The sequence below is a fragment of the Hoplias malabaricus genome, chromosome 10 (assembly GCF_029633855.1).
Source record: "Hoplias malabaricus isolate fHopMal1 chromosome 10, fHopMal1.hap1, whole genome shotgun sequence".
NCBI lineage: Eukaryota > Metazoa > Chordata > Actinopteri > Characiformes > Erythrinidae > Hoplias > Hoplias malabaricus.
Window position 1 is genome coordinate 22,767,616 of NC_089809.1, and position 17,910 is coordinate 22,785,525.

The window sequence follows — 17,910 nt, forward strand, 5'->3', positions numbered from 1 at the left end:
TTTATATACAGTATCGTATTAGGCCACTAAGATGTTTATATATTTAAACTAATGCCTTCTCAGTACGTGTGGTGATTGTATAAATTTATATATAATCACAGTAAATACAAAAAATGATAATATAAAACAAATAAGAAATATAAGATTAGATAAGAAGAACAATGTTTTGTTCAGATTCTCCTTGATCGCATGAATTTTTTAAAACAACAACACACATTATTTAAAATCATTATTTATTAACCAGTAAAACTAGGTATTGGATGATAACCTCAAATAATACGGACTATCCTGAACTGGATAAACGATTACAGATAATGAATGAATGAATAATTGTTGTTATTATTATTATTATCACTAAAATATTTTCAAACAAATACAAATGAATAAAATACTCATTTTAGATAAGACATTTTATTGAAGAAAATTGCACAATACACCAGGTTACCTCACTCTGAAGCTACTACACTCTGAAAAGTAAACAACAACTCAGAATTAATATGTTCCGATTGGTTGGGTCAGGCACCTTTATGGAAAAGGTTTGAGCAAACAGTAAAACAGAACAAATATAGTTAGGACAACAGTGGTAGTGTCCAAAAAAAACCCTGACTGCTGAGAAGGGTCTTTATAAAGAGTAGCTGCAGTATACTGTCAGAAGCTCTTTGAGATCAGTGAAGATTACCAGATGTTTTAAAAACATAGCTGATAATTTAAAGATTCAATTCAAGTTACCATTATTATATTGTCATATTAAATCCTTAAACATTATTCTCCTTTTTGAATAATTGAACAATTGAACAGAGAGAGAGAGAGAGAAAGAGAGAGAGAGACAGAGAGAGAGAGAGAGACAGAGAGAGAGACAGAGAGAGAGAGAGACAGACACTTGGTGGGGGTGTGTATGTGTGAGTGAGAGGCTGGAAGAGCTGCAGCTATCTGACAAAAGCTCTAGTTTTGAACGGTTCTACGGTTCTGAGGCCGAGCAGCGATGTCCTCAGTGAACCCGGACGCGGAGTCGGTGTCGGAGGAGCAGTGCGGACAGACTCAGGTGGGCCTGGGTTCGTGCGGACAGACTCGGGTGGTACTGGACTGATTTTGTGCGGAGAGGTGCTGCGGATCCGTGTTTTAGAGCTAACGGCAGCTAACAGGGCTAGGCTAAGCTAACATACTAGCTATACTGCTCGAGACGCCTGGTTGAAATCGTGTCCTCTTGTCAAAACGGTGGGCACATGAAGGCCAGAGAGCTTTGGATGTTTCTTTTATATTGGTTTGGTTCCGTCAAGACGATAAACTATCCTTTATTTAGACTGCTCCGTGTTTGAGCTCATGTGTCAACAATGCCGATAAATGTTCGTTCTCAGCTGCAGGGTTACCACATACACTTGAACTGAAAGAGGCATGTGCCATTAAAGTCTGCTATTAAATCTAACTATAGGTCCCGTTTCCTTAAGGTTACATTGCGAAAGGCCTGGTAAGTCTCTTCCTAAGCGTGCTTGAATAGGACTTCGTACGCCTGAACTCATATCTCTCGCTTGGGTAATATTACGGTATAAATTACTGCTCGAGTGGATAATTCCTGGACTATTTGCATTGAGGTCAGAGTACACAACGCTCTTATGTTCGTTTATATGAAGATTCACAATTCAGGGACATAACCCACTGATTTCAGATAAAAAACTGAATGGAGCCACACACTTTCATGCAAAACACAGGCTACACATGCAGCTGTTTTATGGTGGCTGCTTAATATAGCCACACATACATTTCTTGTCATGGATTCAAGTGAATCAGCACACTCTGTGTTATCTATCCTCTCATGCCTCCTGAGAGTGTGGACCCTGCATATTGCTCTGCTGAGCTTGGGAAGTCCCACTATTGAGACCCACACACGATTTGCAAACACCTGCTCATTCAAGGTTTCTATCCAGATCAGTGACTTTCACAGGGAGTTCACTCCATCTTTTCTGGGAAGGACTGTGAATGTATTCAGCCAAAAGAGCATAGTCATATCAGGTATTTGTTCTGGATTACACACACCTTTGCAGAACAGATATTAAGTGTTTCTGCATCATTTTCTTCTACTGCACAACAGCTAATGCTGATGAGTGTTATAATCCCTACAGCTGACGTTGGTCTTGGTGATGTTAAATCTTTGTGCAAGTGTTCTGGGGAATCTTGCTCTATTGTCAGTGTTTTCCACTGAGAATATACAAGCTAACTGTGCAGCTGAACATTTATCTCAGCAATGAGTAATCATTTACTAATTGAAATAATTGTGTAGGTACATTTGGAAACATAGGCTCAATCCAGTTTCACCCTAAATCCCTCCAAATTGCCCCAATTCATGTTGGGATAGGGGGTTAGGGCAGAGTGTTTGGGCTTCATGGCCCTTCAAGCTGATTTTTCAGAGGCCAAATACAGTGTCATGACACATTTTCCAGAATGCTTTGTGAATCCCCAGGAAGATGACTGAACAATTGAACAAAGAATCTCATGTATTATCATCTTAAATTATGATACTAACTATGAACTTAAATTATGATAACCATTGTATTAATATGGTATAATATAGTTTGAATGAACAATTTACATAATAACACACTAAATATCGCTACTTGTATGCTGATGTTCAGAAGAAGAATCTAACTCGGTTTTCCTGGTATGGGCATTGTGGCATAGGCTGGAGCAAGGAGGAGAGAGTACAAGAGTTAATATTGGGCATACTTGACAGTGGTGGGAGCTAAGAGACATTACACAAGACACATGTCTTTTTTTGTTTGTTTGGACTAGTAAATAACATGTTGCACTTTCTTGATGTGTTAGTGATCATTTTTGCAGCTGCTAGCTTTAGCCTGATTAGTGAACTTTTTAGGGTTAGACATCGATTCCTGTAATAAATGCTTTTTCTGTAGTGGCTGTGTGTTTATAATGACCAGATTTACACTTTGCATCGATTGAACCTAAGCTTTGTTGTCAACAGTGTGATAATCAGGTTTCTGAGAGTTACTGATGGCCAGTAGTAACAAATGCTCATTTTAGCCAGATTTAATTAAGTTTTTTAGAATTGGACATTGATTCTGGTAGTGCTTTTCTGACAGTTGCTGTGTAGTTAAAATGACTAGAGTAGCACTAACATTACACTTTATGCATGTGCTTGTAATAACACAGTCCAGTCTGTATTACTCGATTGCACACTTACTAGGCTTAATATTGAGGGAGTGTGTTTGTCATTAGAAGTCCCTAGAGCTGGTCATGACCAATGTGAATAATCCCTCTGCTCAGAGAGAGAGAGTGTGTGTGTGTGTGAGAGAGAGAGAGAGAGAGAGAGAGGGGGGGGGGTAAGTGATTTGATTTCAAGACAGTACTGTCTTTACACTCAGCAATAGGTAGGGGGAACCCATGAGAGAAAACAAAGCATATTACATAGTATTCTTTTTAAGGTGATATGGAAAGCTAACTTTTTTGTGCGGCCTATTACAGTCAAGTATTGTTTTGCTCAGTTCTGTAGGTGCTCTGGTTGTCCACTGGTGATGGACTTAAAACCTAACATTATGTTAAGTAAACATCCATAATATTAATGGTGAGAATTGTTATTGCTTGGTTAATCCACAGCACAATAAAAGAGAACCACACAACTGTCATCATGGAGCACCTTGATACTGAGGTGGACCAGTCTTCTAAAAACAAGTTGTAGGTCTCAGTACTTTGTGAGCTTTTATTAGTGTGCTTGAGTTAAAGGGTGTCTGGCAAAGAAGAAGTTTTTTTACTGCTTTGATAGCAGCTTATCTCAGGTTGTATACAGACTTGCCGACTTTGGTTTGATGAAAACAAACCCTGGTGTGATAGACCTATATCTGTGGTCTATATCGGTGTGGTTCGTTAGAGTTAGTAGGGGTTTGTGATTTGACGATATCAGATCGTGAAAGATAATAATTTGTCCATAATACATCATCACAGAGAGATTGTTGGATTGTGTTAATGCACATTCAGTCCGCTGCAGTTCATATAAGATGTTTACATACTGTGTGCATATTACACATCAGTCGAATGGGCAAACACTCTGGACATGATAAAGTAAGTCATTACTCTAAAATGTATGACTGCTGAATCAAAACCAAAAGAATTTGTTATTCCAAAAAACAAAATTTTGGCGCCAGGAAGCCTGAAGAGCCCACAAGCAATTCACATACACACACAAAGAATCCCAGTGCTTGCATAGGTTGTCCTCTTCAAAAGACCTAATTTGAGTCTTTCTGTCAATCCACTCTTTAGTAGTGTAAAGAGTACTTGCAAAAAGAAAAAAATAACAGTTAAAAATAAATGACAACAAATAAAAAATATTTAAATATGTTCCCTGTGGATCTTAGCTATTGCCGTGTAGCTTGGGCTCTCAGCTTTAACAACACATCACTCAAGTCTGTTGACCAATCAGGGGCAATGCTCAACCAAGGAGGCGGAGAAGCAACCATGCTTCAGTGCCTAAATGACACGCACCGAGAGAGACAGACAGTTTTATATGGCAACAGCAATCAAAATAAACAATAATCAAAACAATAAATAAGTTTTCAAAGCTTAGATCTCTTTCACATTCTGCTGTTTCCCTACTGAGACCATTTAAACACAGGAGGGGTGAGGGAGGTGGCCTCACTCTACAGCCAATCAGGGAAAGTTCCCTCCTTCCAACACGTCTGACCTTAAAGGGGAAAGAGTACTGTGTTAGAAACAAAACTAAATATCAGAATAAATCTAGGTCAGGACTTCTTTCCTGTTTGATTAGGGTAAAAAGCAGTTTGGAGAAGTGTATGAGATTAGTTTGTCATGGAATGTACAATGTTGCCATTAAACATAGACATTTTTTTTCTGCAGTAAAATTAATAATTTTTCTTATGGAGAGGTTGGGGTCTTTGAAGATTCCAAAGGAATATTTCAAAGTAGATTCCAAATTAAATTTAGAAAAGCCTAATATGTTTTGCTGTTTTGATCATATTTTGACCTCTAAAGATTAATTTCAATATCTTTAAAAATTATGAAGCCTTTTCAGTTACATTACTTCATAAAATTGTCTCTAGTTTAAAACTGCCTCAAGAATTTCAGGTGGAAAATGGAAAAAATGTTAAACCAGCATAAAAAATTGTGATAAAATCGAGATCATGACCCTGCAAAAACCAAATTGTGATAATGTATTTTCGCTATATCGCCCCCACCCCTAAGACTTAGTGTAAATGCTCGTTTTCAAACAAGTGGGCAGAGACCACCTGAGCAGGTGGATCTTGGTCCGTTTCAACAAACAACTCTGGTGTGTACGAATTCAATACGCATCAAAGGCTTTTAAGCCAAACAAACACAATTGTGATGTCCCAAGATGAAACAATAATTGTGCCTCTAGGAAACAAACAATGAACCAAAGACACACCACCTAATATCTTCTCTCTGTAGCTGAGCTACTCTGGTTCATGCAGTAGAAAAAGTTCTGGTGCTGTTTTGACACCTTAATTAGTTTTCCACCTCTCACTGTTTCCAGTTTTTCCAGTTCTTCATTTTAACCTCCAATGTGGCAGGACTAAAATATAACGATGTTTCATTTTCTTTTTTGGTCCGGACCATGGGAACTAAATTACAAGTCGTTACACAGTCTTACAGTTCAGCTAAAAATGCCTCCATAACATATGCATGGCCTCCTGTGTTTTTTCTAATGTAATTATTTACATCATTTATTTGTATCAACTTCCATTCTTCCTGTTCCTGCCTGGGCAAGGTGACATTCGAAAACAAGGGGTAGAAATAAGGAATGGGATTGGTTAATCCTCAAAATGTATGCAAAATGAGCTTATGTGCGTGCTTTATTTTGCTGCTGTTATTTATGGGGTGCAAGGGTGTGCCTAGACTGTGAGGAGACCCGGGGCTTAGCCTCAAGAAAAAAATGTTGCTGTATGAAATCTTTACCAAATATTCGTAAGGTCAAACCCAACAAGAAATCAGATCTTACTATGAAGCAGGCGTGGTTTGTTCCTTAGAGCGATGGGGCGACGCTTTTTTTTTCGAGCTGCAGAGCCTTCAGTAGATTCTCAGTGGGTTCCGGAGAGGGCCCGCCCCAATATACTTTCGTCACATACAAGGTGAGGTGTGTTCCAAATGGCCCTCTGCTCTACTCCCTACATTGCTTACTATGTAGTGAAGTATATAGTGAATGGGCCACTGATTAATTTTGGGCACAATCCTGTACGGATACCCGGAGCCATGTAGAGAGAGCAGCTAGCGATCTGGTCAGTACGACTTCCAGAAACTTCACAATACTATTTATTTTGGTTACTGTTGATATTTCTACATGAGGTGAGAACAGAAATAAAACTCTTTAATGTTAGATGGCACTGTCAGTTTAGATTACTGATTAATTTGTACAGTGCAATGTGCCAATTGTCTAGATGGCTAGCTCTTAATTTGTCCATTGAACCAGTGACCTAGCAGTTATCGCAACAATTGGCCCCTATGAGAGATTTGGCAGGAACCGCCACTGATATGAGGGGTTTTGATTTAATTGTACAATTCTACTAAAACTGTATAAATTGTGTGTTGCACATATATATTTACGATAAGATTAATATGCGAGTACTTAACTAATACATTCAAAATAGCATGATGTCAACAAAAACATAAGAACACAGGGCATGTTTTCCACATTCTGGAAAAAAAAAAATGCAGTACCATGCATTTGTGCTAAATACACTAAACCAGGGGAGTCAAACTCAGTGTGGGTAGTGGGACACATTACGCTTAGTTCAATGTCAGGTATGGGCTGGACCACAAAAGCTTTAATAAATAACATGAGCAACTCCTCTTAAATGTTTCAGTTTATCCGCAGGGTGTATCTGAATTTGCAATTTGAACATACAAAATGGATGTGCAATTCATTATAACAAATATGGTTTAAGAATATTTACCCTGGGCGGCACGGTGGTGCAGCAGGGAGTGTCGCAGGCACACAACTTCAGGGTCCTGGAGGTTGTGGGTTCAAGCCCAGTTCCGGGTTACTGTCTGTGAGGAGTTTGGTGTGTTCTCCCGTGGGTTTCCTCTGGGTTCTCCAGTTTCCTCCCACGGTCCAAAAACACATGTTGGTAGGTGGATTGGTGATTTAAACATGTCCGTAGGTGTGAGTGTGTGTTGTCCTGTGAAGGACTGGCGCCTCCTCCAAGGTGTGTTCCTGCCTTGCGCCCAGTGATTCGGGGTAGGCTTCAGACCCACTGCGACCCTGAACTGGATAAGCAGTTACAGACCCACAATGAATTAATGAATATATACCCTCACAAACATACATAACATCAAGTTTATAAAACATAGGACACTTAACTGTGCTTGTCAAAATGATGATTTGTAAGACAAATTTTGGTGACAAACAAACTACCAATACAAATTGAATTTATCTCATACTGTGATGATGTACAGTACCTGTGACACATCACCAAGAGAAACCATTATGTATACTTACCTGTACTTACTCACCTGCATACGGGTCATGTGAGAGGGAAAAGAGTACTATCTCTTGATGCTGAGTTTTACTTACCTGGTTGAATCCATTCTCCACAGAGGGAAGGGGGAACTAGCATCTAGAAGAGAGAAAATATATCTAATAAATATTGATATTATGAATGAATGTTAAACATGCCATGGCCGTAATTGAATCTTGGTACAGTTGTTAGTTCATTGTTAATTTTTATTGTTTATGAAACTTGTGTATCCAAGATACTATAACTTATACCTCTTCAGGGAATGGTATATTCTAAGGGGCGGGGCTACCTATATATATACCACACAAGGGTAAAAGAGGGAAGACTCTGCTAGACCGTAGCGAGAGGAGCATAACCTAAGGGCATAATAAGACTCAATTGATTTAATTGTCTTTATCTTTTTTGTCTCTGCTAATAGAGAATTTTGTTTTGTTATTTTTTTTTGTTCTCAAGGAGCGCGCGTGTATATATTGTATATAGTAATATAAAGTCTGGTGTGTAAATAAAGGTGGAAGGGAACCAAAAGTCGAACCTCTCGGTGTTATTTCGAGTCGACCTTATCATCTCAGGCCTCTCGCCCGACTCTACCCATAGAGAACACCTCCCACCATTTCACTTTGCGATGGTGTAGGGGTGAGCTTTATCACACATACATAACACCGCTTATTAAATTAAGATTAAAACTGTCATTCGGTGCACTTTATCTAGAAGGGAGTTTGACTCCATTGGATGCAGCACTGAATGGTGGACAGCTAACTCTGCCTGCTGATTGGCTAAATAAGTGACAACCAATGAAATGCGCATTTTCTTGTACCGTGGAGTATTAGCCCCTCGCTCTTGCTGAGGGAGCGCTGTGGAGCTTCATCGTCTTAACAGTTTCACATGAGAAATACGGAATAAACCTTTTTCATATACATTAATAAATGTATACACAAATAAACACATAGTGACCTCTGCACATTATGTGCCTCAGCATCCGCTGACAATGCTCTTTAATTTTATGTGGCCTACTACCTCATGGCAGTTGACCGTGAAATATTTAGTATTTAATAAATAAGTCTAGTTAAATCTTGTTACTGGATGTGTTGCACAGGTTGCATCCAATCACGGGATTCACTGAGCTTCTGAGATCAACCCATACTTTCACAAATGTTTGTAGAAATCTGCAGGCCTAGGTGATTGGTTTTATACATATTTGGCCATGGAAGTATTTGGAACACCTGAATTCAATGATTTGGATGAGGGAGTGAACATAATATGGCAATATAATGTGTCAGCTAGGGCTGTGCCAAAATTTTTGCCATATGATTAAAAAAAAAAATCAATATCATGATAATAGCGATTGTCTAACTTTATTTATGTAATAACATCCTGCAGTTACCCATATTATGACATATGTTCTTTATATGAGGCATTTAAGTACAGTAAAGTAGGTGAAAAGTGGCTCTGAGGTGGAGGAATTTGCTTCAAAATAAGGGGGGTGTCTTCAGTAGTGTGAAGGTGGTTTGGTTACAAAATATCAGGTGTACAGTAAGTCATAATATTATAAAAGACATTAAAGAGGCCTAAAACAATAACAAGGGGGAAACACGGTTAATCTGTTTCACCACCTCAAGCAGAAGCGCCTGGTTGAGGATGAGGAATATCAAAAATATTTACTATGTATTTGACATTAGGAGCTCAAAGGAGAGTAGAATGGAGGTATGACCTCTGTTACCTACACTGAATATCTTCAGTTTTCCCAGGACAATCTTCACTCTTCTCCTTTTGTTTACACTAAACAAGAGAAGCATGATGGGGGCTCACAATTTTGATGTTACACAGCCACTTCAGTTTCAACAGATCACATGTTTATTAATCACTACTGACTGATTAATATCTGTGTCTTGGATAAGCTCACTTGCTAGTCTGCTCCATTATAAAGTAATAAAAAATAGAAACGTGTTTAAAGAAAGCAATCATTCTAGGTTATAAGTGGTGTTCTTCGTTTTTTCACATCAAGAACACTAATGAATTATGTTTTAATTTGTTTTGTGTGACTCTCATTATGCAGTGTAACATTTTTCTTTCTCTACAGGAATCGCAGGATCCCAACTCAAATCCTGTGAAGACAGAGGAGGCCAAACTGAAGGCCAAGTACCCCAACTTGGGTCAGAAACCAGGAGGATCCGATTTTTTGATGAAAAGACTTCAGAAAGGAGTAAGTATCTGTGTGGAGCATGTTGTGTTTTTTGTTCTTCAAATTTAAGTTCAATGTTAAGTTCAAAGCTGTTATCCATACAAATCTCTGTTTACTTTGTTCCTTTTCAGCAAAAGTACTTTGATTCAGGTGACTACAATATGGCCAAGGCGAAGATGAAGAACAAGCAGTTGCCAGCCACAACTGGTCCAGAGAAGAGTATCGTGACAGGAGACCACATTCCAACTCCGCAAGACTTGCCACAGAGAAAGTCCTCTTTAGTCACAAGCAAACTGGTTGGCTAATCTACCTCAGGTCTTGAGTGACCCCATCCCCAACCTCCTCTCCTCAGCTTCCAAGCTCCACCGGGGTTAGTCGCGCACTATTTGCTTTATATTTGGGGTTGTAAGGCTTAGGTTTACCTCCTCTTCCATCTCAACAGCTCTAGCCTGATCCACCATCTTCTGCCCCCCTCACTGACCCAGTCCCCCACATCTGGGTAGGGAGCAATCAGTTCAGTGAAGGGCCAGTCAAGGTGAGCGGCCTCTCTGGACTTTAATGCACTTTATGATCTACTTACCATCTAAATGAATGAGATCAAACTCTGTTCAAAACCATAGAGAGTAAAAAAATTCTATTTAGATGCCTAATCAGTATATAAATGTCATTTATAAGTTCATAAGGATGATTCTCTTTGTTATTTGTTATTATCAGCTTAAGATTGTTTTCTTAGCGGGTAAAAACCATGTAGTGTGGGCACCAAATATAGTTTGGCCACCTCTGTATGTTAATTTTGAACTAATGAGATAATGTTTGTGCTTTTTTGAATTTACGTTACTTATTTCAATCTGCACATTGGCAGGCTAAAGTTAGTATGAGAGTAGAGCAAAAATATATATATATATATTGTGCCATGATAATCAAAAGTGCTTAAATTAAGGAACTGACCCAGCACAAACCTGAATATGTTCCTGAATCTTCAGGGCACCTGATTTCACATGGTTTAGCGAAACCATGTAGCCTTGTACTGAATGACTAAATGGAATAGCTCAGAATCCCTGAGCTTGGGCACTGATGTACTAAATGTCCATAAATTATATTGTTAATCATTCATTTTTTCTATTATGAGGTATATACATGACAGGAATAAACAAATACATTGATCAGAGAAACTAAAACTCCACACTGGCAGGAAAAGAAACACATTTTGTGTACTGTTGAGTAATTTCAATGAATGGCTGTATTCAGTACAGAATTGTCAGCATAGATCTCATTATCCTGAAGTTTACAGATGTAGATTCCCAACAAGGTATAAATCAGATTTAGCTTTTGCTCTGTGGGACACCAAAGTCTTTGTTCAGGTCCAGATGAATGAAACCGTTGTTTGAAATTAATTCTATACTAAAATATATATCTAAATCAGAGGACATGATATTACTTTAGTTTCTGATGATCTTACATTCCCTTAATTATAGTTTTAATTGCTCTTTAAATTATTGTTAATTAAACCATGGACATGGGTGGGGTAAATCATCATAGTCATTGTAATCTTCAAGAACCTAAGCTCTCATGGTACATTCAGTATATATTCAGGGATGAACACACTTTAACAGCATAATCATATTCATCATCTGCATTAAGAGTGAGATTCTTTGTAAAAGTGTTATGCTTCTCACAACCAGAGGAAATATTATGAATGTTATAATTGTCACGCATGAGTTTGTTGCTGTTAATGTGGTGGAGGGAGGAAACTTGTAGGATGAAATGTATGAAATTTTTGAGTGGTTATTCAAGTCTGAATGTTGAGTGTTAATTTGAATAATGTATCATGTACAGTGTTGTTCCATATCCTCATTTAAGCTGCTCCCAAAATGTAAATAGACAGTGCTTTTATTTTTAATGTTGCTATTCGGGCACCACACGAAAAAGTTTGCCCTCTAGTAATCTTTTTTTTTTTTTTTTTTTTATTCATCTGTTAACAAATTTTATTATTTTTTTTATTATTCATTCCCCAAGCTATCTTCAGTGAACTGTACCAAAATATACATTTAATTCAGCCTGTTACACTGACCCATATTTAGTGACCTTTTTTCATTTGTACATTCATTCTATTGCCAATTTTTTTTGGTCCTTAGTTATAAACTGGCTACTTTGCTGTTTAGAATAGTTGGAAATGAGATACAAAACATTGGACAATGTCCTGAAAATTGATTTACACTTTAGGGCATACGTACAACCACTATCAATTATGATTTTATGCACACCATTTCCGGAAGCCTGAACAAGTTTGTACTGTAGCAAACACATTTCTACACATCTACAGTGTGGCAATACAGAAAAAAACTGTATACACACACATCCTTGTACACACAATTCCTTTGCAATATCTCTGACCACTAATGTTGAAGTAAGGGCCAGTAATAAATTTGTCATTGATACTAAAGAATGTTTTACCCACGTAATCAAAATTATTAAATGGAAAATATTTTTTCCCTTTTTTTGGGGGGGTGGGTGTTTTGCAAAGAATGAAACCACGTATTTTGAATATTTATTCCTTTGCAACATTTGTTGGGCCCTTCTTAAATATTTTATCCATTTTCATTAATGATGTTTATCCATTCTTTCTCTGCAAAAGTCTCTTATTTCTGCGGTTAACTAGTTGTTTGGTCCTTTAATTACGTTGACTTCTGTAAAATTTTCTTGTCTAAAAACAAATTGAGTTAAGGAAGTAAGGCATATTCTCTTGTCTAGAAAGTGCACACAAACACTCCGGACTGTGTATATTAAAATGATTATTATTATTAGAGCAGTCTATATCTGTCATCTGGTTTTGCTTTCATAGCATTTTTTAAATTGTGTAAGACATTTACAAGAAATGGCCATGGAAAAATCTTCTGAAAAACTACTTTAGAAACAAGAAGACCTATGAGGCTGCTTAATATATCTCATGCAAAAATTTAATCTGATTTGTAAGAAGCTCTTAATGCTTTTGAAACTCCACCTCACTACAGCTTTAATGTGAATTGCTTCTTACACTGCTTGGACATTTTGGAGTAACAGTACAGATGTTAACTGTGTCAGTGTATTCAGTGCTTTAAATGCACAGACATGCATGCACCATACGCCTGTTTATTTATGATTTAAGAAGACTGCACATGATTACAACTATGGGGTTATCTCAATATGGGATGACACAGAAGTCATAAAGACATAAAGAGCTTTGACTGAGGTGTTGAAAAGTGTCAAACTCCAATGAAATGAATCAAGTTGTGAAGGTATGGAAGAACTGAACATTTTTGCCTGAATCTGAAATAAAGTTTTACATTGACGTGGTTCAGATATTAGTCTTATTTAAAGCTGACATTTAGAGACATTCATTCATTGTCTGTAACCACTTCACAGTTCAGGGTCACATTCACACTTACAGAAACTTTTGAGTCACCAATCCACCTACTAACGTGTTTTTTGGACCGTGGGAGGAAACCCACATGGACAACACACAAAATTCCTCACAAACAGTCACCCAGAGCATGACTTGAACCCACAACCTGCAGGTCCCTGGAGCTGTGTGCCTGACACGACGTGCTGCTCCACATTGCTGCCCCCTGTTTAGAGACAGAAGGGAGAACATTCCAGAAAGTAAGTTCATACATAAATGAGCCCTTCATCTAGTGTGCTGATTAAAGGATTCAAATGAATATAATTTGGTCTTAACCAGGCTGCTGCCTTAAACTTGTTAAATTAACATATATGATTATTTTACAATTTTTTGTACAATGTTTTGTACAATTACCATAAAGCGTCATTTCACTTGAGCCGAGGTATAAAAGTGCCACTAGAGGGCGTTGACTCATCTGCGCTGGACACGGCCTCATTGTTCTTGAAAGTGCTAGAAGGTAAACACGGGCGAAAGGGAAATTACAATATCTTGTGCAGAATTAGTTATTCCAATATATTAATCTATAAACATTACCCGTGCCTCCTGTCACTAGTAACCTATTGGATACATTACAAACAATTCTTCAAAATAAAACACCTAAAATGTATCCTCAGTAAACATTTAGCCGTTGATCCGACTGCCGTATAATCAACGTTCTATTAAGGTTGAAAATGAAAGTTGAAAAGACGTCCAAACACAGACATTGAAACGACGACTATTAGACGTATTTTGGACGTCCATTTACGTTATTTATTGGTCCCGAAATAATTTACTTGTATAAAACGCATTTTGGAGGTCCACTGCCGTTCTCGATTGGTCACCACTTAACTAACTTATTAAGATGGATTTTGGACGTCCATTGACCTTTAAAATATGTCCTTGACGGACAGACTACTTTCAGACCTATTTTGAACGTCCAGGGACGTTCCTTGTTTACTGGGTCAGATGTTTATTGAAACGTTATCCTATTGCAGGATTTTTGGTCAGATACAATATATTTATATCTTTTTTTTATTTATTTATTTTCTTTATTATTATTTTTGTATTATTTTTGCATTGAGCAGGGGTTGGCTAAACAAGCCCAAGAACTTCCCAATCTGATTATCTAGCTCTTTTTCTGCTGGACAGGTTTACCTTTGGTCTCAAAATTTCTGGCTCAGAAAAAAAGTAAAGTAGCATCAAACAAACGCTTTTTGTTCAGAAACGCTCGTGTTAGGTGAAAAACAGTCGTGTGCCTGTGCGTCAATATGTATGTACCACATAGTGTTCTACAGTTAGTTAACGTGTCACATAAAACGTCTGCCCAGTACAAACCAATCAGATCTGTTTCCTGGACTGAACTGCGTGAAATATGAGGTGTACGTGCAGATCTGCTGTGTTTTTTTTTTCGACCCACCCCCAACTGCATTCTAAACAGAGAGCGTTCTGTCCAACCATTGGCTCACTTCTTAACGTCGTCATACAAAGATTAGCCATATAACTTCCTTCTAGTCCCTCTCTCAAGACCAGAGCACAGCGAGCTGTTTGTGTTGTAGATTCAGTAGGGGAAGAAAATCTACACATAGAAGTTTAGAAAAAAATGTAATCTTCTGTTGGTAAGTGTAACGTAATCGTAAAGAAAAGGCCTCGTCAAGATGATGATGAACCCACAGGACATGTGTTTCGTGAACAAAGCTGAACGGCCTAACCTCGTCCCGTTTCTCCCCGGACGAGGGTTCAGTCTGGGACTATCCTCGGAAAGAGCTGAGGTTAGAAACTGCTCGCTGCCTACGTCCCCTGTCTCAGACTGCGAGGAATTACACACGGGAGACGGCTTCCCGAAATACGACGCGGTGGACGCAAACACCCCGGAGATTATTAACGACTTTCTACAAAACTTCTGTGGCCTCTCTGCGTCCTGCGGTCGACATGGCGAGGTCGTTCAGACAATGAGGAGAATGGTGGACGGCCTGACGGTGAAACACGAGCTCGTCTACAAAGGTAAAAATGCTCATATAAACATGACATATCGGATATCTCTCACACAACCACATACTCTCTATGTAGTGTAATATGCGGGTCATAAAATTACCAAAATGCCATTGTTTCGAAGGAAACCAAATGTGCAACGCGAATCTGCGCGATAATTGTGTGGAATGTTCTTTCACGACCTGTGTACTGCACTGTGTAGGGAGAAGGGAGCCATTCGAGAGTCAGCCTTAGTTTAAGGAAGTGCTCCAGCTCTGTGCTCAGAAAACACCATAAACAGCAAATCCCCAGTCATATTCAGAAATGGTCTGTGTAGTATTTTTCTGCTCTTATCTGCATGAGATGTGACTAAAATATTTCTGTATGTTTTGTTTGTGTGGAATTTGTTTAACTTAATACTTTATATTTCTTATATAATTATTGTGTAATTATGCTCAATTACATAAATAGTGTGTTTGTATGATAGTTGTATGGCTAAATAAGCCTGTTTTACTGTCTCTCAGGTATGTTGTCTAAGCTGAATATGAAAGAGCGAGGAGATGACATGAGCGTGGTTAGGACAGTGGCTAAGGATCTCTTCGGTGATGGAATCACCAATTGGGGTCGTATCGCCAGTCTACTGGCATTTGGGGGAATAGTGTGCAGACATCAAATAGAGATGGGCCGAGGCCATTGTGTGAGTCTGGTGGGACGAGAACTTTCCTCGTACCTTCTTTCAGACCAAAAAGACTGGCTACTGAATAATAAAGCTTGGGTAAGTCTCTCTCGCCTTCAGTCGTTTTTAATGCTTGGGTAAGTCTCTCTCGCCTTCAGTCGTTTTTAATTTTTTACGGTGTCTTTTTATAGTTGTCATTAGATTTATTTTATTTTTATTTTTTTCTTCACATCATGGGTATAAAGGGCACACCTTAGTTCCTGCCTCACAGCAGTGTAAATACAATTAGGCTTTAGAAATTTTTGCAGACAGTCATGCTATCAGTATGTGACCTTCCTGTTGAAAAAGATTGTGAAACGAAACAAGATCATATCAGCATTCCTGCATTTCCTGGTTGTGTAAATTTTGTATGTTTTTAAATTAATTAACTGGTGGGTGTTGACATTTTCTCATGTCCTTCTCTCATTTAGGATGGCTTTGTGGAGTTTTTCCATGTTCCAGATCCGGAGTCAAAAATGAGGAATGCATTAATGGCCTTTGTTACAGTTGCGGGTCTTGGTGCAGGAATCGCTTTTTTATCAAGATAGTTTCTGTGGACCTTGTGAATGACCTTGGACTTTTGGACTACAAGGGTGGAAAGCATTATTGGAGTCCACTATTACACTGCAAGAAACGTACTTGTAACAGTACTTGTTTTCAAGAGGAACTTGAGGAACAAACATTTATTTTATATAAAACTTTATTTTTATAACTAATATTTTTTTAGTACCTCTCCATGATATCACAAAATATTTAAAGTGGATTCAAGTAGGTGTTTTTTTTTTTTTTTTTTTTTTTTTTTTTTTTCTCCTCCAGCATTTTATGGAAGCTCAACCGATGATTTGACAGCTTCATAGCTTTTCAGTGAAGAGTGCACAATGTGAGACAATGACTAAGCAAATTATTTTCTCAGATTTAAACTTGCTTATTCACAAAAGTGTCTGAGAAATAAATAAGCTCTAGGAGTTTACGTGTGACTTAAATTATTTCTTTTTGAATTGTACAGTACACCTGAAACATGTATAAATAATTATGTATGTATGGAAACAGGTAAACAGTTAAATTCATATTTTTGCCCTTTGAAGCACAATTCACAAATGATAAGTTGTTTAAAAGATGTAAATTAACACTTCATGCCATTGCCAAATAAATATGTGCTGTGGAAAAAGACATTTATTTTGTTTCTCAAAGTTGATCCCGTCAAAATATCTTGTCAAAGTTTGATTGTGACATTTGATCATTAGTTAGTATTTGCTAAAACTGAATGAAGATTCAGTAACTTATGTATATTCTGAATCCTGAAATTTGATATCCTCAAAGACCTCAGTCAGACTTTCTGAATAACTATGGCTGAGTAGGAGCTACAAAACTGGTTCCCAGCTGGGAGACTACTATATCGGTTTTGTTTGCCTTGTGTTTTTACTCAAATTACTTTGACAAAGTTGTCCCTGGTATCTATTTAAACAGGACAATTCCTCAGGTCAACTTAAACCACGTTTCTTACATTTTTGTTTATTGCACTATTTGAGCCCTGTACATTGTGCCCTGACCCCTAGCATAAAAGTCAACTAGGTTTGAAATGGGCACTACCTTTGGACTTCACATTGGATAAGTGGTTAATTATATTAGGAAACCATTTCATAGAGGTACACGTGTGCTGGGATACACAGGGAAACAGGTAAAAAGAATATATAATGAGAAAGTAGTTACTTTTCTTACATAAAACATAATTCTTTCATCTCTGCTGAGCGAATAACTTTTTTTTTCTGGTTCCTGCTGTGGGAAGCAAATGTGGTCAGAAAACCAGACTACCTCCTGATACACCACAATTAGTGAACAATATTTTTCTGTTAAAATGCTGATTACAAATTTCCAGTGTAACCCATCTGAGCAATGTTTTCTACAGTTTAGTGTCTTGACAGAATTTGTTCACTGTATGCCAAAGCTTTCTAAATAGTTAAGTAATGTCTGATTTACTATAAGAATATCACACTTCCTGCTCAGGCAAAGTAGTCATGGAGACACTCGAAATATCACTATGCATCTTGCATATGCAAGTCATATTTGCTTTGGTGTAAAGGATATGGCCACATGAATTAAGCTTAGTTTTAGACACTAATGGTAAGTTACCATT

The 17,910-nt window shown here is 37.9% G+C and overlaps 2 protein-coding genes across 2 annotated transcripts; both read left to right on the plus strand.

Annotated features, from left to right (window-relative positions):
- Window positions 1-893: 893 nt before the first annotated feature.
- Window positions 894-13,169, plus strand: ensab (endosulfine alpha b). The gene is made up of 3 exons (XM_066682877.1): window positions 894-1,042; window positions 9,574-9,696; window positions 9,807-13,169. Exons 1-3 carry the CDS (start codon window positions 983-985, stop codon window positions 9,978-9,980), a joined length of 357 nt encoding a protein of 118 aa, XP_066538974.1. The 5' UTR covers window positions 894-982; the 3' UTR covers window positions 9,981-13,169.
- Window positions 13,170-14,609: 1,440 nt separating this feature from the next.
- Window positions 14,610-16,948, plus strand: mcl1b (MCL1 apoptosis regulator, BCL2 family member b). Its single transcript, XM_066683005.1, has 3 exons — window positions 14,610-15,094; window positions 15,586-15,836; window positions 16,208-16,948. Exons 1-3 carry the CDS (start codon window positions 14,749-14,751, stop codon window positions 16,322-16,324), a joined length of 714 nt encoding a protein of 237 aa, XP_066539102.1. The 5' UTR covers window positions 14,610-14,748; the 3' UTR covers window positions 16,325-16,948.
- Window positions 16,949-17,910: the final 962 nt, after the last annotated feature.

Bases quoted from the DNA above. Each gene is read 5' to 3' on its own strand.
- mcl1b (XM_066683005.1), top strand. From the start codon at position 14,749: ATGATGATGAACCCACAGGACATGTGTTTCGTGAACAAAGCTGAACGG. The intron at 15,095-15,585 runs GTAAAAATGCTC...ACTGTCTCTCAG, and splicing joins ACACGAGCTCGTCTACAAAG to GTATGTTGTCTAAGCTGAAT. The intron at 15,837-16,207 runs GTAAGTCTCTCT...TCTCTCATTTAG, and splicing joins TACTGAATAATAAAGCTTGG to GATGGCTTTGTGGAGTTTTT.
- ensab (XM_066682877.1), top strand. From the start codon at position 983: ATGTCCTCAGTGAACCCGGACGCGGAGTCGGTGTCGGAGGAGCAGTGC. The intron at 1,043-9,573 runs GTGGGCCTGGGT...CTTTCTCTACAG, and splicing joins AGCAGTGCGGACAGACTCAG to GAATCGCAGGATCCCAACTC. The intron at 9,697-9,806 runs GTAAGTATCTGT...GTTCCTTTTCAG, and splicing joins TGAAAAGACTTCAGAAAGGA to CAAAAGTACTTTGATTCAGG.